Below are 25,518 nucleotides of genomic sequence, written 5' to 3'. Positions count from 1 at the left end.
TATTATTCTATTTTTACGCATACATTTAATCTACTTCTAGAAGTTTATTTATAGTTCTAATATTATTTCACATGCTACTACAGACTAACACTCAGCCCAAGAAATATTTGTCTTTCTAACATCCAGGACATTTTTTTCCAGGATGATGATTGGTCAAAGATAACAGTGGGAGGTGTTTTCACTTGGCAAACAGAGAGCTACCTTTCCATAAATACGAGGGCTGGAAATGAAGTCCTCTCATCAACAGGATCATTCAGCAACCATGAGGTCTCTGGTCTTTGTTCTGCTCATCGGCGCTGCCTGTGAGTGTCGGGTTTTATTCGTTGTCACGACTTTATCCAGTATAATTTCAAAATGTCATTGCGGCACCAATATTTAGATGCAACTCAAATGCACTTGATACTTTATACTTTGGGGTTGGACTGGAAATCCAGCCCCAAAGTAAGCTATGTTTCACTCTTGCTCCAAAAGAGTAGAGGCAAAAAAGATTAACAAATTACTGACCTGTGTTTTCAGTTGCCATTGACGATGACAAGATCGTCGGAGGGTTTGAGTGCCAGCCCAATACTGAGCCCCATCAGGTGTCTCTGAACTCTGGATACCACTTCTGTGGTGGCTCCCTGGTCAACGAGAACTGGGTTGTGTCTGCTGCTCACTGCTACAAGTCGTAAGCATAATGTTTTCCTCGTTCATCCAAAATTGCAAGTTGAATTTTCTTAGTTTAGCTTTTCTTGGATATTTTTGTGTGTTTCTATGTTAAAACTTTGAATTGTTTCAGCCGCGTTGAGGTGCGTCTGGGAGAGCACAACATCCGTGTCAACGAGGGAACCGAGCAGTTTATCAGCTCCTCCAAAGTCATCCGCCATCCCAGATACAGCTCCTACAACATTGACAATGACATCATGCTGATCAAGCTGAGCAAGCCCGCCACCCTCAACCAGTACGTGCAGCCCGTGGCTCTGCCCTCCAGCTGTGCTCCCGCTGGCACCATGTGCAGAGTTTCTGGCTGGGGCAACACCATGAGCTCAGGTTATAGAGTTATGATTCATGCACTACTCTCATGTTTATTTATTTTTTACAAAAGCATCTTTAAAGTTGACCTTAAATCTGTTTTCATTCCCCAACAGTTAGCGGTGACAAGCTGCAGTGCCTGAATATTCCCATTCTGTCTGACCGTGACTGCAACAACTCCTACCCTGGCATGATCACTGATGCCATGTTCTGCGCTGGATATCTGGAGGGAGGCAAGGACTCTTGCCAGGTATTTAAATGTGTTCATGCAGAAATCAGCATACAAAACACACAAATCAGCTTTCTTGTCATTTAATACTCACTTCACTGTTGTCTCTGTTGTCAGGGTGACTCTGGTGGCCCCGTTGTGTGCAACGGTGAGCTGCAGGGTGTTGTGTCTTGGGGCTATGGATGTGCTGAGAGGGACCACCCTGGAGTCTACGCCAAGGTAACTTTTGAAGAGGAAAAATGTGTAAAGAAGGCTCTGTGTCAAGCTGAGCTCAATTATGTCTGTCTGAACTGCAATGACATATTGATTATCTGTTGAAACATTGATCTTCTTCACTTTTTAGGTCTGCCTCTTCAACGACTGGCTGGAGAGCACCATGGCCAGCTACTAAATGATCCAAACAAAGTTGTTCAGTCAAGCAGCTCAACATAATCAGCTGTTTATGTTCCATCTGACATATTCAACAATATGACAAATAAACCATTCAAAACAGATTATTTGGGTAATGTTTCATTAATATTCTTATCATAAAGACAGGGACAAAAAGATGCTACCTGTGAGGACACAATCCATAATATCAGTGTGATAATAATTGCAGACGGTACTATCACTGATTTGGAATATGAAGCCAATGTAAGACTTTTCTGAATGCTTCATTCAAAATCAGTGAAACCTTTACTCAAACAAATATGAACCACCATCACACAGTCACGTTTCACCAGGGAGAGAGCAAATAGATTCTTTATAAATGCATATGCATAAAAAATTGTTAGAAGGGACTTTTAATTTTGTGATACAGACACTAATTTGTTTTCTCGATCATCTAATCTCTTACTTTGTCTTACTTGTGTACTATTATGACTACGACGAAGAGGTATAGCTCACAATCTTGAGCAGAGTAACAGGTGGACTTCGGTCTTTTCTTTCTGTGCACATCAGATGGGAGGTATTCTGTACAACTGTCCATCAACTGATTACGAGAGACTGAGTAAACGAGAGATTGACTGTCGATTGCTGCTTTTTTTTCTGCCACAGGTTTAACAGTTCCCAGTTTCTAGAAATGTGCGTTTTAGACACGTTTGGAAAAAAGAGAAAGGGCGTGGGAACTACAAGATATTGTAGAAAAGCACTGGGATCTTTAATAGAAGTGGTCTGTCAGTCAGCTTCAGCCTGAGCTATAAAACATTTCAAGGAAGATCTTGCTCTGTACTGTAAACCTTTTGCTCTTTTCTTAACTGTCTGCCACAGAATTTTCTGTCAAAGAAAAGACTTGTGACCAAGGCTTCAGTACTGACAGTAACTTACTGGATGAATTTCAGGCCTTTGTTGTGTGGTGACATTAATAAATGGGGTGCTTCAACATCACTGTCCTTCTTTCCAGGTGTTTTGCTCAGAAGAAAACAAAAAATCAAAATGGGCCTATTTTTAAAAAAAAAAAAAACGTAGATTGCAAAGTCAAATGCAAACAAAATCTTCTTATGTTACACTGTACACAAAATAGAAATACTGGACTTCCATTGCAGATAAAAGATTGTGTTAGTTTTTTATATTACATTACTGAAACTGTGTGATGGGAAAAAAGCAGAAAGACAACAAAGTGGTTTTATAGGATACTGACTGAGAATGTTTTTGTAGGAGCAGCCAGGCGAGGACACAAACAATAACTGTAGATTTACTTTACTCAGCTCAGTTTTAGTTAAATATTTATCTATTTACCCATGAATTTGAAATGTTTTTACTTTTTGGTATATAAGTGCATTTTTATTGTACTCTTTGTCTGTTTGAGGTGCTGGAGCCAATCCCAGTAGGCAGGGCACACCCTGAACAGGTCACCATGTTATGTACCCTGCAGATTCAACATATTTTTCATTCTGTTTATGTTTTTCCTTATCTTTGTTTATGACCAGATAGTACCTTTTTAGGATTTCAAAACTTTTTTTTAGATTCCCCCTGATTAGGTATTCAGAAAAGTCTTGTATTGGCTTACCATCTCAAATCAGTGATAGTCTGCAATTACTAGCACACCGATGTAAGACAAAGTGGTAGATTTTATAGATTGTGTCCTCACAGGTAACATCTTTTCTTCCCTGCCTTCGACTGTTTCTCCTTGTGGCTCTACTCTCCTGCTGCTTTTCATTCTGGCACTACCCACAACCACTTGCTGCAGGGACATAGAGAACAGACTTTGGTCTAAACACCAAGTAGTTTGGCTGAGTGCAGCCCAGGCCCCAGGAAACAATTCCTTGCAGCTCACCATTACACACTAGATGGCCACAAGAGTCACCCTGAGCAAGAGAGAAAGAAAAATGATGATAAAAATCAAGATTCGGTTTTTTAAATTCCATCCTGTAAGTCCATGGAGTTATTTCTATCTTTTTAATAGGCCATCCACTTTTTCTTGCAGTGTGTAATTGTGTGACAACCATTCTTGCCTCCCTCCAGGTTTCCGAGCCATGTGCTCAGTGATCACGCCAGGAGAGAATTTTCACACTCCTTGTTAGACTTTCACATACTGAAGGTGAAATGGGTTGAACACTGCAGTTAAGAGCGAGAAAGAAAAACTAAGGTTGAATAGTGGAATAAAAATTTCTATCTCAAATAAATATCTCAGACCATCATCTTCCATTGCAAATTGTCTCCTGATAAAATGTGAAAGGCTCAAAAATGTTTCATTTATCACAATTGCCTCTTTTTTTTTCCTACACTGATGCAAATTAAGTTTAGATTCATTCTCTATCACCACACAGATGTCCTCAGTCTCCATATTTGTTCCTACACAGTTATATATATTTCTCTTAGCTCTCTAGTGTTGAGTCAGCCACAAACACTTATAAGAAGGAAGAAAGGCATGGCGAGAGGTTCTAACTCATGAGCCCTAATACAACAGATTGTTTGTCTGAGATTCAACCTCAAAGTTTTACATAGTCATGGCACTTTTCTACTTTCTCACACTTGTGATTCCTTACTTTTCTACAGTGCTTTTGACTGCAGACGGTAAGGATTATGAGTTACAAGTTGACAAGGGTTTGAATATATTACATGGATAGGTCTACAAATAGGTCTACAAACAAATTTTGCCGTTTGTGTATTCCGTATAGTATCTTGTCAAATGAATCCCTGACAGAAAACAACAGCGTAGGAATATATTACCATCTCACAATTTACAACTATGAACTGCAGCTGCTACATTTTGGACATATGGACAAACATACCTATGACACATTGTCTGAAGACTTGACTGTCCGTTATTAAGGTTAGGTGTACCTCACCTTGATCAGTATAGATGTCCCCCCATCCAGGCGCTGTGCACATGTCCCCAGGTGCAGGGCAGGCTTTGGGCCTCGTTGACAATGACAAGATGTGCCAGTGGCAGTATCAAGGAAATACTAACTTCTTTTTATATATTGTGTTTAAAATGCTTTGTTATCCGGAAAACATTTTCACATATTTCAAAGAGTTTTACCTGCAGCACCCAGAAGCATGAAAAACAATTAGGCCAATCATCATGTGGCTTACTCACGCCTTCCTATGACTAAACTGAATGGGATTGACCTATTACTCACTGCATTCATACTGGAATTTCTCTATGACTTACATCTGTAACCGTCTCCTTCCACACCCTTACACATTCACATTAATGCACCCACCCATCTCTAAACCTCTGTCCACCCCGCCCGCATCAGTCCTTGCATTGGTCTCTTTTCACATGATATACAAGTATATGAGTTCTTTTTTTGCAAATACCACAAAAAATTATTGTAACAGGTCATAATGTGCAACAATATAGTATGATCTAATTAAACAACCCTAATCCTACAAATCCAACAACTCTCATTTGCATTAACAACCATTTGATGGATATCTGACAAAAAGAGAAAAACAGCATATTTTGCTATTTCTGTTTTCTGTATTTACAGTCATTTTCCTCTTTAAACTTTTTGATAATGTCAGTCTAAGCTTACAAGAGGTTGCATGACTTTTTTCATAGTTAGTATGCTCCAGCTTGCCAAAAATGAGTGACTCATGAGGGAGACATAAACAGGTGTTAAATGTGTGGACACGTTGAGGATCTGCACAGATGACAAAATCACAGGGGTTGTGCTGCAAAGGGAAAGAGGTGGGCAAATAAGAAAATGTCTGTTACAAGAATTGGGTGCTCTCTGTAGCCTATTGTTGGTACAAGTTTGTATACTATGATGAAGAAAGCCTTTCATCCAGATACTGAATGCCTTCTTCCGTCTTGCAAATGTTATCTCTATTGACTATTAATCTGGCTTGATTTTATACAAATTTTCTACTGCAACTGTTGGTGAAATATAATTCTGAAAGTTTTTCCTGCTTACATGTTTCTGCAATATAAAACCTAGTTTATGCTTCTGCGTCAAGTCGACAGCGTAGCTACGGCATCGACATGAACCCCTACGCCGTAGCTTGACGTGCATCTCCGAAAAATCCTGATCCCCCCTTTCTTTCAGTCTTTATTCCATGCAGAGCACATGATGTATGTATCTTTGAGGGTACAGAGCAGCTCATGAAGACTGACACCATCATCTGACACCCACGGTGAATGATAACAGAACTCAACCAGTCTGTCTCTTCATCTTTGCACAATTTAAAGAACACAGTAACATACAGTGTTGTGTTCTATGTTGTTTTCCAGCGAGCTTTTTGGGCATATACAGCTGTGCAAACTGACAAAGCTCAATGTCCACAACTGTGAGAGATTATTCTCTCCCAAAAAAGGTATGATTTGACCCGCTCAACATACCTTGTTTTAGTCCAGCCTTTTTTTTCCTCACACAGAATGCTTTAGTGGCAGTTCAGCGCAACAGATGTACAGACTGAGTAACTACCTTTTTTGTTGAGGAATGTCTTGATCAGGATTTTTTTCCCATCACAGTTCAGAGTAATTTAGGATTCAGCATCTGCCAACGCCAGGTCTGGCATTTTCCAGCAGCACATTCTTGCAAAATATACTCCATTAGGGCATTAAAGTTATCAAAACAGTTTTAAACAAAAATAACCAATATATTGCAGAACAAGAATAATTCCATAATGACACTGAACGCAATGTTTTGTGCCGTTATTACATTGAATGAGGCATGTCTGAGCCACTCATAGCCAACTGCTACTGTCTCTTTGTCCCATTATCCATCAGTTTAATGATATTAGTGGCTTGCAACAGCTTTATTTACATGAGGAAGATAGATGCTGTATCTATATTATCAATAACAAAGTGGAAAATTGTTTTGTTAATGTTCCTCTGCATTAATATGCTAATTAGCCATGTTCTAATCACCTTACATTCCATGTCTCTGTTGTGCTTGAAATAAAACAACAGTAATCATGAGCTGACATGTACCAAGTGACTCTAATCAGTAAAAAAGAAACCCTGCTTAGACTGGGACCTGATCTAATACTTGAGATCCGATAGGAACATTCTTATTTTAACCAATCAGCTGGCCAGTTAGATGAAGAGAGGGGCCTTAAAGAGACGAGGTCAAATGGAGCGTGTCAGGCAGAGGGTGAGAACAGGTCAATAGAACATAGAGGACCTGTTTTTTCTTTGTTTGTTTTAGATAAAAGTATGTTAACAACACACACACACACACAAATTACACATTTTTAAGTGAGCATAACATGAACTCATTTATTCAATTAGCACAGAGAATCAGATAATGTCTAAAACTTATTACACTAGATTATAACATCATGCTGATCAACCTTCCATCCTGTTGAGGTGACCGAGTTAGTCCCTTTGCCCAATAGGAGGGCTCCCTTGCTCTATGTTTGGATGGGGGAACACTGCCTTGGATGGAGAAGAGGTGATTTGAATTAGTAAAAGACAAAATGCTAAATGTAAGAATATAAAAAACCTTTGTTCGTAAAAGCAAATCTCTGTGCTCTGCTTCTTACAGTGAACATGCCGACCGATCTGCCGTGTTTGGATGTGCCCATGGTGGACGACAAGGATGGTGAGAATGCCTATCCTGGCATGATCACACACAGGATGGTGCATGTTGGATACATGGATGGAGAGATACAGCCAATGTGAGTTTTCTGGTACTGGTTCTATGGTACTGGGCCCACAGTTCTTCGTCTGTAGATGAATTATTTGTGTACTATTTGTGTACTTGCTCATGATCACTCAATATTTGCTTTTCAGGATGACTTTAGTAGCTCTCTGGGGTGTGCTGGAGAAGTTCATGGCCTGGTGTCATGGGGTCAGCGCTGCGCTCAGTCCAGCTAACCCGGTGTCTATGACAAAGTGTACAAGTTCCTCGTCTGGATTGAAGAAGTTCTGGCAGCCTATCCCTGAGGAATGATTGTTTTCTCCTCTCTCTTCAATATCTTTTCCATATCTATCAGTATTTATACCTAGTTTCCATAAATCTTCCTCATCTTTTAATTTACGTCTTTAATATTGCACCAAAAAGGCCATGTGAACTCAAAACACAAGAACATGTCAGTTACAGGTTCATTTCTTTGTTATATATAAGACAGCTTGATATGATTATGTCGGGGCCTTCATTTGCATGATTTTCATTGGAATATTGGTTAATAGACGAGGTAGCATTTTTCATTTATTTCATATAATTATCCTAGTTATCTAATTAGCCTCTCTTATCTGTCCTCATAATTGAATTTGCAAGCTTTTCCTTATTTATTTATACATTCATTTATTTTCCTGGGAGGCTCATTAAATACTTTAATTGCAAAGAAGACGCTGTGTGAAACTATGTTTAGAAATTAGCGCTGAATTCACAGCACTGATAATGGCAGTGTGATTACTGAACAGCAGGAGGCCACAGAGGGAAATTTTTCTCTCTAGCCCACCCACACTTCTCATTTTCAGCAGTGCAGCAGGTGCAGTCTTTTACTGTCAATTGTGGGACCAAAGCCATTGTTACAGTCCCTGAAGGTGGATTTCTTGTAGAAAGTTATCTCTGTTCCCAGTTATTTCTTTGCTAAAGATTTTACAGATTTCAGACGGTGCTTGCTGCTCAGGATGACATAGCTCTTGTCATCTCTCCAAGGTTAGTTTTGTCTTTTCTTTGTCTTTTTCCACTTTCCTCCTTGTGTTTACGTCTTCTTTCGTTGACTGCGCTGGACGGTCCAATCCATGCTGCTCCACCTACACACAAGCACGAAAAAAGGTCACTAAAGTGCACAAATAAAGTGGTCTACGAGAATACTGCATGCAACATACTAAATAATTTGTCAAACCTCTGTCTTAAATGTGAAATTAGTTCATGAAAAATAACAATAACACTTAGTCTGAGCATGACTTCCAGTGTAAGAATAATGGACCTTTTTAACGGCAACCATATTAATTTATCACTGTGGGGAGAGCACAGGTGCAGTTAGTGGTGTCTCACTCCATCAGGTGCACCAATAACTTATTCAAGTGAACCAGGGTCAGCCATCATTAATGCTCCTGCACTTTTGTCATAGTGACAAGTCTAAATGTCTGCTAGGGGTAAAAAAAAAAAGGCCATTACACATTATCGATGAGGTCATATGTGGAAAAAAATGTGTTGAGACACCAAAGAACAATGGACATTTTTTCTCTGCAAAAAAAAACTCTACTATCATGAATACTATCATGTAGTGTTTTTCTACAGTAACATGTTGAACATGTTTGAAAAATGTCTGCTGCATAATGACTTGTTCAGTGCAAGATATTTATTTTAAAAAATCCTTCTTTCTCTGGGCCTGACTGTCACAGTACAGTCTAATGTGTTTTGGTCTGGAATTCTTGAAAGTTTAAGTTTAAGTCAGATTTCTCATTTGCATCATAGAAAACTAATAGTAGTGGCACTTTTGCAAGCCTGCACTTCACAGTTTTGATAATGTTCTTTTGATGTATTTTCAACCTGGCTCATTTTATTTCTGGTTTTCAACAAAATTTTTAAGTGATGATTGAAGGTTTTGCATCCAGAGAGGAATTTTCATTGGTTACAAAAGAAACGCTCACCAGTGATTGATAAGCTTTTCTTTTTTTAGAGTGTGTTTCAGCATTGTAAACGCAAAGGAATCGAGATTCTAACATGCTATAACTTACTTTCAACACTCTGCGAGGAGGAGGGAAAATTTGCTTCTCTGAGGAACTCAGCACTGTTTGAGACAGAAATACAAGGAGAAATATGAATATGGGTGAATGAGGTGCTTCATATAAACTACAAAGTCAACATGCTTTTGTCATTCTTTCCCAATAATTTTAAACAGCTCTGCATACTGTACACACTCAAATGAAAAATAATAGTTTATTGCAGTGCGTTTCAGTGGAGTGCCTTGTCTAAGAGAGGGGGTGTGATCTCAGAGCATCAAGATTCTTCTTCTCCTTGCTGACAAACATGGAAAACATTTTTATGTCATTGTAATGGATAAAAAAAGATAAAGTAACAGAAGTTTTGATTTTTCATCGAAAGAACCAACACTTAAAAGTCCAAAATCCAGAGTTTTAAAAAAAAAAACAAAACAAAGAAACACAAGGTTTGTCAGACAGGAAGGAGACAGTCCAGTCTGTGACAAAAGACAACCACAATGTCAAAAGAATCCAGCAACACTTACACTAAGCTGTAGGTGGAGCCAGAGGCTATATTACAATTATCATATTCTATAATAGGATACAATATGTCAGCAGTATCAACATTGGTAATTTAAAAAAAAGCCACATAAGTGAAAAATGTTACAGGCTGCTCCACTAAGCATACTCTCCAGTCTAGTAAAGAAGCAGCAAGGCTCTTTCACTTAGCATTTAGAGAATTCGATCAGTTCTTGTTATAGCTGCTTCGTAGATACATCAGGGTCATTATTGATTAAATGAAGAACTTTCCTAAGCAAAATATAACACTTGATCAAATCCAAAATCCCAATGGTGCAGTTAAGGTTGATGGAAGAAAGTAAAAACCACAAAATAAAAACAAAAAGTGCCATCAATATCCCCCCAACCACGAAAGCAAAAGGATTTTTTCAGGCTGCAGGTTGCCTGATTAAGTCATATGTTTTAAAATTGTACCGTTAACTACAAGGTTTTATAATATAGACAAATGAATAAATGTAGAAAAATCCATAATGTCTTAATATAGTTGGTGGAGATGGCAGAAATACAGCAGAGTTTTAGGTTCCTTTAAAAAAACTGATTGCAAATGATTGCAAATCCAGCAAATACTACAGAAAAGTACTCTAAACTTTAACAGCATACCCAACTTTTAAATTGTTCTAATGTAAGGACAGATATTTGTCTGTTTTCACTGGTTTGCAGTTAGCATCATCTCACCTGTTTGTCTGTGGTTTGTGCCTGTGTGTCTCACTGCCACTCAGATCCTGCAGAGGTTACAAAAACAGGTCATGAAAATAATTGTGCAGGCAGCGCGCTACCATGTTAAACACTCACAAAACAGCTTGTGGGCCCCTGTGTATGAGTTAACATTCCTGAGAGTTCAGTGTCTAGTAGAACAAAACAAAATCAACATAGTACATCATCGATCTGCCAAAAAAGCGTAATACAGCATCAACATAATATATTCGAGATACCTGAGGGATCTTACCGAATAAGAGTCTATGGATCTGGCCAGCATCATGCTTTCAGATGTCTCAGACTGGCTGGAGGGAGTTGGGCAGCGTGCAGAAGTGATGTTTTTAGGAGGAAGTGGTGGAGCTCTGGCATTGGAGCTGGGAAACTGGTATTCCAAACTTGAGAACTGTAGAAACATATGTGATTAATTATTCAGTGACAGTGGGAAGCATTTTGTGAAAACGAAGAACCCTGAAATTACGGCGAAATCCTGGAAAAACATGTGTCTACATGGAGAGTGAATTCTCTGCAGAAAAAGAAACCGATAGAAGCAAAACAAAAGTCTATAGCCGTGCTAGTGACTCACTTTGTAAGGTTATGCAGTTGTAACCTGCCTCAGCTCTAACTATTGATGGTAAAGACTGGGAGATACAGATATTGATTGGCTGAGTCTGATTGGCTACACCACAGTGCATTCCTCTATCAAACATTGTGAGGACTTTTAATATTCCATTGTCTACAGTGAATAATAGCATCTATAAAATTCAGAGAATCTAAAGAGTAAAGGCTAAAGAGGAGAGGGACCATTCAGGCTGTTATCAGTACTCAGCTTAAAAACTTGAATCTCTGATGGTAAAGGGCAGTACATTGGTGCCTATCACATCTGAAAAGGTACTATCAGAGCTGAAAGATGACGTCCTTTTCAGAAAAGGCTTTGCATATTTTAGTGAGACAATGTTAAACCACATACTGTGTCTATTACAGCAGCATGGCTTTGTAGTAGAAGAGTATGAGTACTGCATTGGTCTTCCTGCAGTCCAGCCCTTTCACAAATTGAAAACATTTGGTGCATCATGAAATTCAAAATACAACAAAGAAGATCAGATACCAACGAGCAGCCAGAATCCTATATGAATGGGACAACATACCTCTTCCAAATGTCTGGGAACTGGGGAGACCAGTTGCAGACTGGTTTTACAGACTGTTGTTAAAAGAAGAAGGAATGCTACAGAATGGTGAACATGCTTACTGTTGCCTGTTGGCACTAACCGAAAAGTACATCTGAGAATGATAGACGAACAATGGTTTTGCAGGTTTTTATTCATCTGCAGAGAACCACATGTAGATCTTCTGGAAATCACGAATGTATGTACCAAACTGGATGGCAATCCATTTCGTAAATATGAGGGTATTTCATAATATCTGTGAGCACTTTGTTCTACAACATGTGGTAAATGAAACGTTTACCAATTTCATTGCGATTAATCGCGGACAAAAAATATTTTCACCAAATTTCATGGCATGACTAAATGTAAATGTAAATGTACTTTATTTATACAGCACTTTACAACAATCCATTTAGGTGTACCAAAGTGCTTTAAGTGCTAAACACTAAGAGTGTTGGACAACTTCAGCCTGGGACAAAGTGGTGCAGGAAAGGCTGACATTTTCATCTGATGGAGTGGCTAAAATGAAATGAAACTTAAGAGAAAATAAAAGAGTGAATTCACACACCTTCCTCAAGGCAGCCAGTTCCTTCACAACCAGTTCAATGTCCTCATGGTCCTCATCCTCACCGTCGTCCAAACCCTCCTCCTCCCACTGAATGCTGTGCTGCAGGTAGGGCTCAATGAGGACGGTCTCTGTTCCTCTGATATCACAGCGACAGTACGGGCAGGTGTAGCTAGCTGACTTCTGCTAGATAATTACCAACAAACAGTTGGGCAGAGTAACGAAAAGACCATATGAATGCAACCATCCACTGTCACTCAAAGTCTCACAAAAGTTTCATGTCTTTTGAACTGAATGTAGTGGAATATGTTGAACTTGTCATCAAAGACGAAAGCTATGGTGGTGGAAAATACCACGTTTAACAGACACTGTATATTGTAGTTTTCCACATCTGCATAATAGGTGACAATGAAGATGAAATTTTAATTTCACTTTCACTGATGCGTTCTACAGGCTTTGTGATTCTCCAGGTTGTGTTATCCTTCTGCCACTGAAACAGATTTAGTGTAGAGGCTGGGTGTAGTTTTACATTTATGAAGGTCTTTGTTTTTTAAAGTTACTGTTAATAAGGTTCGTTTAACCATAATGAGGACTAGCTTACAAGTTTTCCGTGGCCTGCTATTCATGAAACGTGTCAATTTTTCTTTTTATGTTTATCTTCTCTCTCTCTCTGACATAGACACACTTCTTCTTCAAAGTGAATGTGACTGATACAGTTTGAGGAGGGTGTTAAGTTGAGCTCACACAGGAAGTTCTGAGCCAAATGTCAGGACACGCTGCTTTGCACATTTTTAGAGAATTACACAGCTCCTGAATTGACTGGGGTGGAGGGGTCGGATGTAGGAGTAGTTAGCAGCTCACTGACTGTAATTCTGATTAGATGTGTTTGATGTTGTTCTGTGCCAAAAAGAGGAAATGGGAAGTTGGGGAAGTCCCACTGAAGGAGCAACAGGGTCAGCCAGAGGGACTCTCTGCTATGCTGTGATTCACTGTCTTACTCTCAGGTAACTGATGACAGTCTGAAGATTAAAATATGTAGCAGCTAAAGGTGTCAGGTATGGACTTGGATGAGTTGCTTTTATAACTTATTACAAATGCCATCATGGGTGATCAGCATGCCTTTTTGACCAATTGACAGTTCGAATCTCAACAATTAAACTTTCTGAAAGAATATGCAGCAAAGTCACACATTTAAAATGCTGCAACCATGAAATGTAGGTATTTTCACAAGCATTGTCAGCTCTGTTTCTACATACAATTTAATCTATGACAAAACACTGAGTGGTGTTTCAAGCTTTTCTTATGTATGAAAGTTATAATCTTAATCTGGAAAAACTAAAGCTGTCAGAAGCTCCTAATGAAGTGAGATGGCAAATTTTGTCACCTAAAATTTACTTAAAAAAATTAGGCTAAAGCACGAGTACCACAGAACAGACTTGTGGTATTCCAACAGTGATAGTGTTCTGAGACTCTTTGGTGTGCCTCCTTCTGTTTTTAGGTGACTGCATAATTACTCATTCACCCATCAATGTCTGAATTCAACTTGCAGACACACTTCTGGGTTTTGGTGTCATACTTAATTTGTCAATCTGTACATGCTTCCATTAGGCCAGCTAATATGCAGCTAGAAAGTGCCCTACCACAACTATGCAGATGACACTCAGATCTATGGGTCACTGACGGCAGGAGAACACGGGCCTGTAGATACATTGTGTCACCAATTGAACAGATCAGTGTGTGGATGCAAAACAATCTTCTCCAGTTAAACTGAAATCTTTGTCTGTGGCCCACAGAAACAAAGAGAAAGTGTTATCAGTCACCTTGAGACTCTCTCTAAGATAATATTGTACGCAGACCTGAACTTTAACAGCCACATTAAATCAATGACATCAGCAGCTTTTTACCATCTAAAAAACATTGCCAGAATCAAAGGAACAGTGTCTAAACCAGACTTAGAAAGACTAATCCATGCATTTGTCTCCAACAGGTTAGACTACTGTAACAGCCTGCTCACTGAGCTCTCTAAACGAGCAGTAAGACAGCTGCAGTACATCCAGAATGCTGCTGCTCGAATCCTGACTAGAACCTAGAAATACGACCATATTAGTTCAGTGCTCAGGTCTCTGCACTGGCTTCCCGTCGCTCAGAGAATAGACTTTAAAACAGCTCTGCTTGTGTACAAGTCTCTTTGTGGTCTGGCACCAAAGTACATCTCTGACATGTTAGAGCCATATGAACCAACTCGGACTCTGAGAACCTCAGGGAGGAGTCTCCTGCTGGTGCCCAGAGTCAGGACTAAACAAGGGGTGGCTACGCTTCAGTTTTATGCTCTTCCAGAAGATCTCAGACAGGCCTCTACTCTGACAATGTTTAAATCTGTGTATATGACACCTGAAAGTATTTTATCTGCACTCTTCGCTTTTAATTTAATTGATTAATGATTATTTTTTATGTTTTATGGAATGATTCTATTTGCCTTCTTGTGATTTTATGACACCGTAAAGCACTTTGAATTGCTTTGTGTACAAATTGTGCTCTACGAATAAACTTAATTTAGCTAAAAGATCACCATACGGCCTGTTCTACTCACATTTACATAATTACTTTGAACAGACTGTAAACCCTATTTCTTACCCCCTTAGGCCACAGTATCTGTAACTGATATGAAGGGATAATTTCACAGCCCCTTTTTCTTTAACACTATTAAGAATTCATGATCCAGCAAAAGAGCTCCAATTTCTAATCTAATATATGATGCAAAAAAATGAGAGAATGAGAAAGATGGAGTGACTTCTCAGAAAACTGTAGAGCTGCCATGTTTTACTCAGCCCAATTTAAGTGTTTTTAATTGTATATTTCAGTTGATTATTACATTATCTTTTGTGAGGAAATTGAAGTTGTTCTTGCAAAGGTACTGACAGTTTTTTCATAATCTTTTATGGTAATGACAAGTCACATCAGCAGACAGTTCTCCTTTTTAATTTTAGCACAGCTAAAATATTATTTATGCAATTCTAATAATTCTGTAGTGGAGTAATGGAGTATTTAAATAACATATTTAAATTCATATGTTTGCATGGGAAACACAAAGAGTATTTTTGACACTAACCCCAAGCCACAGTCAAATAACCAGCATTGTTACAGTATGGTGAAGCCTAGTTTAGTCAGCCCAGACTGTTTCACTTCACTAAACACAATCTGTTACAGTAATGTTATGTCTCAATGTAACATGTGAGAACATGCAGGATATGCAGAGTGGTGTGTGATGTTGAAGGTAGATATGGTCACATTGAGTAAGTGGCTGGGGGTTCATACCTGCCAGACTGTGAGGCAGGGTTGGCACAGGAGATGCCCACAGGGCTGAATTCGAGTGTCTTTATCCCTCTCTGCACAGATCTTGCATAGCTGGAAGGTGCTGCCAATCTCACAGTAAAGCTCGTACTGCTCCTATTGGGTGGTGGTGGTTTGTCAGAGAGATGGGACAGAGCAGAGAACATCTCAATATGCAATCTGTTTTGTCATGATAACCTTTCAAAATCCTGCGGGCAATCTGTTGTAAAACTGAAAAAGAATTGCATCTGCTTACTTCTGTAACTATCACTTTTCCCCTTTGTGCAGGTTCATGCAAGCTTGTCAAGTCAGGGTTCATATCGCGGCCATCTGGGTACAAGTAGCTGCAGAAGAGGAACACAAAGCACTTACAGAGGTCACTTAAACTCAGGGAAGATAAATCAGAGCCCTGTGTGTGTGCTCATCCTAACCAGCCTTCTTTGAAGCCTTGAATGAGCGCTTGATAGAGAGGCGTGTTCTGGGGGATGGTCTGGATGACGTCACCTTCATTGGTCACATGGCCAATAGCCCACTGACCCATTCTTGTGCAGCTCAGACGAAAGATGTAGCTGGGAGGAAAAGATATCCTTGATAATCACGCTTGTTTTCAAGACAGGAGATCAACACTGTTATGTATGTAGAGACAATTACATACTTATTGTAAGTAGACAGATAAATTACTTGAGCATTGTTTTGTGTGTGCAGTGTTTTGCTGGGCAACCTGCATGCTGGAATTCACATAGAAGTTACTTTAACCTTTAAGCCACCTACCTATACATTTTTCTAGACTGGTCACACCCACAGGTCCCCAACCTACCGCTTACATTGTGATAGCAGACATTAAATGCTCTTTCGTCATGCAGAGAATCCACTCAATACTGGGTGGGTAGTCATCATGTTATAGATGATTGGTGTAAAACTGTATTATTGCAATAATTTCAGATTAAATTCCTCTCATTGATCTGTGTAATGCTTGGCAGTGTTTTTCCTGATTTGCAAAATAGGATTTTTTTCAGATCTCTTCACCCAATTGATAATTGTGTCTCTGTTTAATCATCACCTAGTCACATTTGTGTTGTTCCTTTGGAGACTGATTGGAGACAATTAAGAATGTTTGAAATGATCTGAAAAAATTGAAAATTCCGTTTGGATTTTGAAAATTGAACAAAACCCTGCAAATTCTGAAACAGACCCTCACTTTTAGACACAATGCTGATACTTCTGTATTTGTATTTTCATTGTATGACACAGAGTTATAAAGAACAGCATTTCTTGAATAATGCTGACATATAAAAAAAAACAAAAAAACTGAAAACTTGGAATTGGCAAACTGTAAATGTAAACATGAAAACAGATTATACCCTCTCCAGTAATAAACTTTTAAAACTTTTTATCCAGCATAAACAAAGGCCTTTTGAGAACACTGAGATTATTTTGACATACAATAGATTAGCTTTCTGAAATAAGATTGCAGAGATTGTGGCTGTGCTCATGCTCACCTCCCAGGTCTGTGCAGGTAGTGTTCCAGCCGAGCTACAACCTGGTCATAGGTGAGGAAGGCCATGTAGCCCGGATGGGTCACTGCTAGCTGGTTCCAGTTTCTTATAAGTGATCGCCAAGGCTAAAAGAGAAGTTGAAACAAGAAGATATATACAGAAGCTGAAAGCAGCCTTGCCAGCTTTGAACATGAGTTGATTTGTCTGTTATCTCAAGCTAACAAAGCTAGTTTTCACTCAGTTAGTTTTTTCAGGTTTTACGACATGAGAAAACAAATTTATATGTTTCTCAAGATGATTATGGTGAGCTTAAAAAATGAGTGGTTCCCATGTTAACACCTAATTTCCTTGTTCTTTATCACTGTCATGACAGTTGTGGTGGATCTATAGCATAAAGTCATGACTTGCATGTGTAATTCTGTTTGTGGCACTGAGATTAGCAAATGTCAGCTCTTTAGCGCAGACTGTGATTGTGCAATGAACTTTACATGATCGAACTTACAAAAAAATCTTATATTATCACAGCAAAATAATTCTTGTAATCTCATTTTTCAGCTGGATGCACTGACATTATTTGGTCCTGTTGGCAGTGGATATTGGTAGGTAAGAAGTGGAGTTTGTTTCGTCTGATTTTGACAATGAAAACATTTCAGCATCGGAGGTGTTGGGGAGCTAAACTAACTGGCTTGGCCCAATCTCACCTCAAACTCTGAGCGAGACAGCCTTTTTTTTTCATTTTTGATGTGGGGTTGAGTGATGTACTTTTGACTAGTCAGAGCGCTCACAGTTTTGGACCTTCAGAAGGTTTCCTTACACGTAAACCAAGCAGAAAGTCACTCAGAAGGGGTCTATGAGAAGAGTTCATATTTTGGCATCTAAAACAACTCAAAACGCAAACATTTCAAAGTGAAGATGATATTATGGATATATATCATGGATTCTAATTATTGAGTCCCTTTTGCATGAGAGTGTTACAGGGACTGGGTTTGCATACCACGAGCCACACTGGGATACCATGTCTCAACCTGGACTGTGTATTGCAATCGACTGCAGATCGTGTTGCAAGATAGGTGTTCTATTTTGAGAAAGAGGAGAATCAAAGTAAATAAGTGCCTGATGTAGAAGTGATATGGTGTTAAAAGCCACGATATAGCTCTTGCTTGAACTGCAATGATCATTTTTAAGTTTGAGTGGTTTTGAATTGCAAAAAATTCACTCCTCTCACTGCCCCTTCTCAGAAGCTATCAACTTAGCTCGCCCATCAGGATTCACCTCTGATTCTCTAAAACGTGTGGTCTGACAACCGTCTTCTATAGCTAAGACACTAAGTACTACTGAGTACTTCTCACAACCCTAATAATGACAGTAATACAAAATAATAAAATACCCCTTTAAGCTATTGAAAAATGACTTGCACCTGACACACTCCGACTTACCTGAAACAATCTTGTGAAAATGTCAAACTCAAACACTGAGACGTGATCATTACAGGTGAGATCAATTGTTGATTTTAGCGCCATGGACTCCATCCCTTCTTCAAATGGATGCACACTTCTCAGCTGTTCTTTAAAGCTATTCCACTGCACTATACACCTGTTAGAACGCATCATTAAAATTACATGGATAGAGATGTACACAAAACAGATTTGAAAAAATCCTTAATCAAATTATTAATCGTGTAAATATCCCATACTTACTTATTGCCAAAGGAGTGCCTCCAAAACTCATCTGCCTCTGTCTTAGTCACCTTATAGGTGTCACCATGAAAGTTTCCCCCTGGAAACAAGCCCTTCAGCTCCCACAGCATGTGACTGAACAGCAAGGACAGTTTGGTCAGATTCCTCCTGAAAAATTAGAGATACAGCAAACCTTTAGTGGCAGAAATGTGTGTGCTTTGTTCAGAAGTATCAGTCATTTCTGGTCTCATAGCAACTTGTGTTCTCAAGTCTTCTAGTAATCTAGATGTGAAAGTCTTTGGATATTTACATCTGCAGAAAAATCTGCATTGTCTTGTGTTTTTAATCTGCACACTTGCATTCTCTCTGCATGACAGTATCTCTAAAATATATTTTCTAAATATTTTATGCAGTTACATTAAGCGTTGCTCGGTTCTACTCAGTGCCCTATTGCACAGTGTCAGCTGAAACTAATGAAGTTTCTCAGATACTTTCCGTAGAGGCACACATATACACACTGACACACAGGCACACACACACGCAAACAAAGGCAAACACACAGGTAGTCCAGCTTGCAAACAGGATGCTAGCTGCTGCATAGTTGTCTGTAAATACCACAAAATGTTCCAGTGGCCATTATGTCTCTTGGGCCCATTCTTTTGTTGTTCTTTTTTTTCTCCCTAATCTTTCTTTGCACTTTTAACAATTGAATCTTCATTTTGAAATTTTTTTTAGGCTTTTTATGAGAACACCTCTCACATAAGTCTTTTCCCCAGCATGCATATTAGTGCAACAGGCAATACCTCATAGAAAAAGACTGCATATGAAATAAATTCAACATACTATAACACCTGCAGCAGAAGTTCTTTGACAACAGTGACACCTCATAATGATGCAGATCAGTTGCAAGTGAACATCCCTTCAATGTTTTATGTAATACATGACAACATACTGACAAATTAGGATTATTTACAAAATAATATATTCTCTTTCGTAAAAGATTTCTGATGCCACTCACAAATCTTTCTTATTTCTGTCCAAGCGTTAGAATCATTAAACAGACATTTGACGGTGTGGAAAGTGGTTGTAGATTCTTCCCCTCAATGAGAAAAAAGCCCTCCATTGAGAGCTGAGGGGAAAGGTAGTAGAGGAGGAGGTGGGAGGAAATGCGTAAGCCACATCTCTCGCTTTGGCTGGACCCATGTATGTAAAAATATATTTCAAAAGACTAAAATACTGTAGCACAATTTACAATCACAACACAAGGTAAATTCTGGCTTTGGACAACTAGCTGAGACATCAGTGATGCCTTTTTTAAACAGCATGTTGCTCACCAGCTTGTTTGTTCACACAGTTTGGACCCTGATGCTATTTTTGAGTCTCTCTCATCATAAACTGTTGAGGAGTTTCTTAAAATTTAAGTCATTTATGTGTTACATTGCCAGTGTTTATTTGCTAAAAAGGTGGAAAAACTACACATTTTAATTGAAGTGTGTGTTTAGGAACATTTGCCACATCCTACACAATCAGACACAGACTGTTTTGTTTTATAACTGTGGAGGTAAAATGTAACCACATTAGGGAAAGTGCAGCTTATAAGTGATGTTTTCTGTAGTGTTGCTACTTTTGCTTGCCTGGATACTTCCTAAGCTAATGTTGAAATTAATACATACCAAAAAATACAAAATAAATAATAATCATAACTTAACATATGGGCTAATGAACCATGTGTGATTGTCTTATGCTGACCTGCCAGTGGTTCACGTGTGAGTTAGTTTTCAATATTTGTTTCTCTGTCTCTGTCCCCTGGCAGAGAATGTCAAAGGCACGTGTCACAGACATTAACATTAAAATCACTGATCCTTCTACTGTCAATTTCTGTCAAGGGGGAACCGTTATCTTAACATCAATCAGTCAATGTCTTTGGAACTGGCTTGAGAGTTTGCCGAACAGGCCCAAGTCTTAGGGTCACAGAAACCACCGAAAAAGAAAACATTAGAGCAGGATGTTCCAAAAACCTAAAAGAGGATTTTAATACAATTCAACAGATAAGCCACAATTCAAACAGTATGCGAATATTCTACATGACTGCCCATGCAGGTCATGCTGCGGTGAGAAGCCCATCTGTTGTGCAAGAGGAAGATTCAAAAATGGCTCCTTATTTATAGATCCTTCTGAAAAATGTTCTCTGATAAAAACTGTTAACTTAAAAAAAGGTACAAGCAATGAGCACATACAGTAAAGAGCGGAATCTACAGATGTGAGCTGAGCTCGGAGCAAGTGACGTACTCAACCCGGCAATACGGCTTTGGACAAGATAATCAGTTAAATCGTGATTTCATACTGCAATCAAAACAAATCATTTCTCCGGAGGAAAATCTACCAGAGGACAAAGATTTGGAGTAAAGCTTGAACAAGTGATTGTAGCAATAAGCATTGTTTTTCTGACATTAATCGCTCAGTGGAAAATACGACTGAACTCGCGTAAGAAAAGAAATGAAAATAATAATGATAATAATAATAATACTGCAGGTAATGATAACAATTCAGATTCAATGAAACTTATCTAATAACTGAATGATTGCCAATAACTACCTACACCAACAAATGTGTTGGTTTCCATAAATACTGATTTCAAATCAATACATTTGATTAACTTATTCGTATCTGTTGTTATATATTAGAATTTGAAGACATTCAGAAAAATCTAACTGATCAGAAGAAGTGCCTCAGTTACAAGTTTTTATTACGCATAAGCTTATTGGAGACGGTGAGCTAAAATCAATGTTTAGAAACCAGCTAATTTCATGGCAAATCAATGTGTATATGAAGCAACAGTGAATTAAAATCCATAAACTAATGATTTATTAGGTTTGAAATAGTCACATAAATCAATAGTAATTTTGATCATTACTTTATGGGAACAGACAGGAATACACGATGCATTAATCAATGCACTAAATTCTCCTGTGTCTTATATTGACTCAGAATTACTTAGGTGTTTTATTTGTACCCTTATTATAAAGTGTCACTAATTCTTTTAAGTAATTTAGGTACAAAAATAAAAAAAACATGCTATAATCACATTGTCACAAAACAATAAAATACATGTAAACAATGGTAATCTCATAGTAATCTCCAAGACTGTGTAACACTTTTTACATGACAAAGCAGCTAGTTATTCTGTCTTATAAAGGAGAACATAAATCATGAGAAATAAAGGAAAAACACTCCCTTCTATATTTCGGCTGTATAGCTTGTGCATATGATTTGGGCATAAACAAAGAATATGTCTGTTTGGGGCTAGAATTTCTCTCTTTTCCAAACTCAAAGGAAGTTGTTGCTTTTTCTGGTTTCATATTAGCATCACAAAGATCCAAGTTTGGCCCTTTTTCCACCTTCATCATTAGTATTCCCAACAGGAACATGGGAACACAGCCCAAAATCCAATTAGAAAAAAAATCTGTTTGGAAACACCCGCATTAGCCAAACAGCAAGCTTACATAAGATGCTCATTTTAGTGCACACAATAATGAATATGTTTAACTTCTGAGAACCAGCGACTGTAATTCATTTTGCAACATCTTCTATTTAGGCTCAGCATGTGTTCTGAAAGGGGTCGAGACCTTCATCTCAGCTGTTAAGTCATGGCTTTGTCCGTTATCTGAGCAATTCTAAATGTCTTTTTTTCTCTTCCTTTATCTATTTCTTTCTATTTATAAGCATAAGGTGTACAAAAAGCATCAGTCCCGGCTTCCCGGTAGCAGATTTGAGGGGTGTATGCGCCTTTTATGCGACTTTGGGTCACAGAGTCAAATAATTATGTAATCAGTTTGAAAAAGATGTTTTTAATTTGAGAATATAATCTGGTTGGATGGGAAGGTAAATATTAAGACCATATAAAGATGGTTCATTTAGTCACATCTGGCATCTGGTCATACAGAATGTCAATTTGCTCAGGTTGTGATGTGTCAGATATTAGCAGAATTGAAAAGTAACAAGGAAAGTCTTCCAATAACTCCACAGATTTGGCTGAAATCAGCTGTTATGAGAAACATAAAGAGGAATTTTCTCGTGGGCAACGTGATCTGTGGAGTCAAAAGGACACTTTCTGGAAAGAGACAATTCGCACATGCAAATTCTGTGTTTAACACTTTAAACACGCAAATGTAAAACTCTTTTCATCTTTTCATTCAGCATCAAATACAGCGGAGTGGTATCAGGAATATCAGATCTGGATAGCTCAAAACAAGGGCAAACATTATTAAATCTCTACTTTGCTGCATGAACTCACCCCTGAAATTTTTTGAAAAAAATAAAAAAAGATTTGTTTTCTGGTTAATGAACTAGCATTTATGTATTTATGTATGTATTTGATTTGACTCATCAGTTAATCATTTAGGGTATTAAGTAACCAAAGCAGTAAAAAATTCCTATTACAAAGATGTAAAATCCAATGTGATTCAGATTAAAGTGTTTTGCATTTGTAACAGCACTTTACTTGGAAAAAAATGGCGTTTTTTTTTCATTTGTGAAACAAAAAAAATTAAAAAGGAATATCAACATTTTTTATCTTAGTAGCTACCACAACTAACCTTAAAATCCACAAGAAAAAAAGAGCCAATTACTGAATATATTAAACTTTATCTAAATTTTCTTTTACATTGTTAAGATGCAGAACGCAGATTAGAAATTATTTTGAATAATTTTGTGTGATTTCAGAATCTAACGTCTAACACGTGCTCACACTTATGTTTGAGAGTAATGCAGAGGCCCTCTTACCTGTAACTTGATGTCTCATCAAATATCTTCTCCCGCCCTTCTTTGAATATCAGCACAGCTCTGTCCGTCTTATCCAGCAGGTTTCTGATGTGGACTCTCAGGTATTTGGCTTCGTCTCCCCGGGGCACCTGGTCTCCTGTTGACGAGGGGTCTTGGTAGGGCTCCCAAACTTGTGTTAGCAGGGTTGAGGTCTCCCTTACCAGATCTGGCAGGTATGGTGGACTGTTCTTCAAGCCCAATCGGGGGTTTTTGCATAGCTCGTGAAGCTTTTCCAATCTTTTGAGGCTCTTGTCCACCAGCCGCCGATCCCCACTGGTAGGTGGCTTGGAACTAAATTTTGGGCTCTTAGAGGCTCCTAAACTTCCTCCCTCCATCATTTCAATGTTTGTGTTTGAGACTGAAGTGAAGCAAAACTATCTTAAATGTCAGTCTGTGAGTATATGCAAGGAGGTGTGGTGACAAGAGGTGTGAAAGTTCAACTTTGAATGCATAAGAATATTCAAAACTAAATGCGGCTATTGTTGGTGGCTCATGTTTTTGGGTTGTCTTTACAATTACATTACAACATAATCTGTAAAGAATGCATATCCTCTTTAAACAGCATCTGAAGTTGATCACCTAACAGTCAAATAGCATTACACCCAGAGATAATCAGAAAAATGCTAAAATACAAGGCCTGTATTAGACAGTCTGTTTTTTAAAAAATGTTTTACAATAGAAATTAAAAATTAAAACAAAAAAACAAAGAACAGTAGGGTTTGAGATGGACACTCAGCCTTCTAAACAAGTCAAGCTTTTACAGTCTCACCCCCCTTCCTCCTTTTTTCTCTCCAGCATTCACATTTAGCCATGCGTACATGCCCACATTTTAACAGCCTACTCTGCTTACCAGCATTTCTCTGCAGCACAACAGTCCTACATTCTCAGGGTCAAAAGAGCTGGCTCATCAACATACAGAACGGTGGAAACATGCTCTCTGTCATGGCCTGAAACATAACTGCTTCTTCTTAATCTCTAAATGGCACCCTCTCAGTTCTCACTCGTGTTGGTTCAGCCTTTGATTGGTTTCCTGGTTGCAGCGAGACAAACAGGTTTGTTTTCTTTGCTCTACTGTTCGGGCAGACAAGCAGAGAGAGAGAGAGAGAGAGAGAGAGAGAGAAACAGAGAGGGTCATGGGAGGGAGGAGTAAGGAGAGGTGAGAACATTTAATCAAACATTTACAAGAATGAAAACTGTGTTTCCAACAATAACACTTTATACCCTGATAGGTAGATGACTTACAGTCATGTGATTAAAAAAGCTCTTTCAGTTCTAAACTTTTATGTATCAGGGCATAAAAAAATTAGAAAAAATAATCTGGCCCTCACCCAGTCTCACCAGATTGTGTAAATATAACCTAAAATAAAGACAGCACATGATTTTTAACACTGTGTCATTATTCATTCAATAAAAACTGTGGAAATACAGAAGTAGTATTTAGAAATGTAAGTGCCCCCTTACTGCTTCCATGGTAATAATAGGATAAGAACCAGTCAGGTGCTGCTAATCAAATACGATTGATTGACTGATCTTCAACAAGTGTGATCGCCTCTATAAAAGCAGAAGTACTGTCATTTTTCTGGCCCAGATCATTCATATGTTTGTTATCTCAGTGCTAAGGAGGATTCTACAGACAGAAAGATTATTTACAAGTGGAAAACATTCAAGACAGCTGCCAATCTTCCCAGTAGTGGACGTCCCAGCAAGTTCACCTCAAAATCAAACCCGGCAAAGCTGAGAAACGGTCAAAAGAATAAAAATACATCTGACAGATGACTCTATAGGCTTTAATTAACATGTTAAATGTTAATTTCCTCATGGTAAAAATAGAAAAAGGCTGAACAAGTGTTTTTCATAATGTCCTGTAGATAAAACAGTGAACTGAAAGTCGGTGTAGGCTACTTAATATTTCACATGACTGTA

At 38.4% G+C, this 25,518-nt stretch overlaps 3 protein-coding genes across 4 annotated transcripts; 2 read left to right on the top strand and 1 right to left on the bottom strand.

Moving 5' to 3' along the window:
- Window positions 1-249: 249 nt before the first annotated feature.
- On the top strand, window positions 250-1,734 carry LOC140316173 (trypsin-1). Its single transcript, XM_072393895.1, has 6 exons — window positions 250-302; window positions 517-667; window positions 779-1,029; window positions 1,128-1,261; window positions 1,358-1,459; window positions 1,584-1,734. The coding sequence occupies exons 1-6, from the start codon at window positions 263-265 to the stop codon at window positions 1,629-1,631; spliced, it is 726 nt and encodes a 241-aa protein (XP_072249996.1). The 5' UTR covers window positions 250-262; the 3' UTR covers window positions 1,632-1,734.
- A 5,142-nt stretch (window positions 1,735-6,876) lies between these two features.
- On the bottom strand, window positions 6,877-24,665 carry cblc (Cbl proto-oncogene C, E3 ubiquitin protein ligase). 2 transcript variants are annotated; one of them, XM_072393892.1, is made up of 12 exons: window positions 23,557-24,665; window positions 18,796-18,942; window positions 18,535-18,691; window positions 17,102-17,223; window positions 16,034-16,171; window positions 15,859-15,946; window positions 15,588-15,719; window positions 12,276-12,458; window positions 10,795-10,947; window positions 10,524-10,570; window positions 9,306-9,358; window positions 6,877-8,375 (listed from the first exon to the last, which is right to left on the bottom strand). In XM_072393892.1, exons 1-12 carry the CDS (start codon window positions 23,931-23,933, stop codon window positions 8,245-8,247), a joined length of 1,728 nt encoding a protein of 575 aa, XP_072249993.1. In that variant the 5' UTR covers window positions 23,934-24,665; the 3' UTR covers window positions 6,877-8,244. The 2 variants fall into 2 exon arrangements, with proteins under 2 accessions (XP_072249993.1, XP_072249994.1); XM_072393893.1 differs by having other exon boundaries at window positions 12,276-12,455.
- LOC140315832 (trypsin-like) lies at window positions 6,938-7,295 on the top strand (the record flags this gene model as incomplete). Its single annotated transcript, XM_072393405.1, is given in 4 exon segments — window positions 6,938-6,963; window positions 6,965-6,997; window positions 6,999-7,078; window positions 7,159-7,295. Coding segments are annotated over 4 exon segments (276 nt in total), but the record flags the coding sequence as incomplete, so codon positions are not given.
- Window positions 24,666-25,518: the final 853 nt, after the last annotated feature.

This window comes from Leuresthes tenuis, unplaced genomic scaffold (genome assembly GCF_036924035.1).
Source record: "Leuresthes tenuis unplaced genomic scaffold, fLeuTen1.0.hap1 SCAF_10, whole genome shotgun sequence".
In the NCBI taxonomy this organism is placed as follows: domain Eukaryota; kingdom Metazoa; phylum Chordata; class Actinopteri; order Atheriniformes; family Atherinopsidae; genus Leuresthes; species Leuresthes tenuis.
Note: the sequence above shows the minus strand (reverse complement) of the source record. Positions and strands in the feature narration are given on the sequence as shown.

Coding starts and splice junctions, on each gene's coding strand:
- cblc (XM_072393892.1), bottom strand. CDS start 23,933: ATGATGGAGGGAGGAAGTTTAGGAGCCTCTAAGAGCCCAAAATTTAGT. Junction 16,172..17,101: donor TACCTGCACAGACCTGGGAG/GTGAGCATGAGC, acceptor TTTTCCTCCCAG/CTACATCTTTCGTCTGAGCT. Junction 9,359..10,523: donor CACAAACCACAGACAAACAG/GTGAGATGATGC, acceptor TGTCTCAAACAG/TGCTGAGTTCCTCAGAGAAG.
- LOC140316173 (XM_072393895.1), top strand. CDS start 263: ATGAGGTCTCTGGTCTTTGTTCTGCTCATCGGCGCTGCCT. Junction 303..516: donor TCTGCTCATCGGCGCTGCCT/GTGAGTGTCGGG, acceptor CTGTGTTTTCAG/TTGCCATTGACGATGACAAG. Junction 1,030..1,127: donor GGGCAACACCATGAGCTCAG/GTTATAGAGTTA, acceptor ATTCCCCAACAG/TTAGCGGTGACAAGCTGCAG.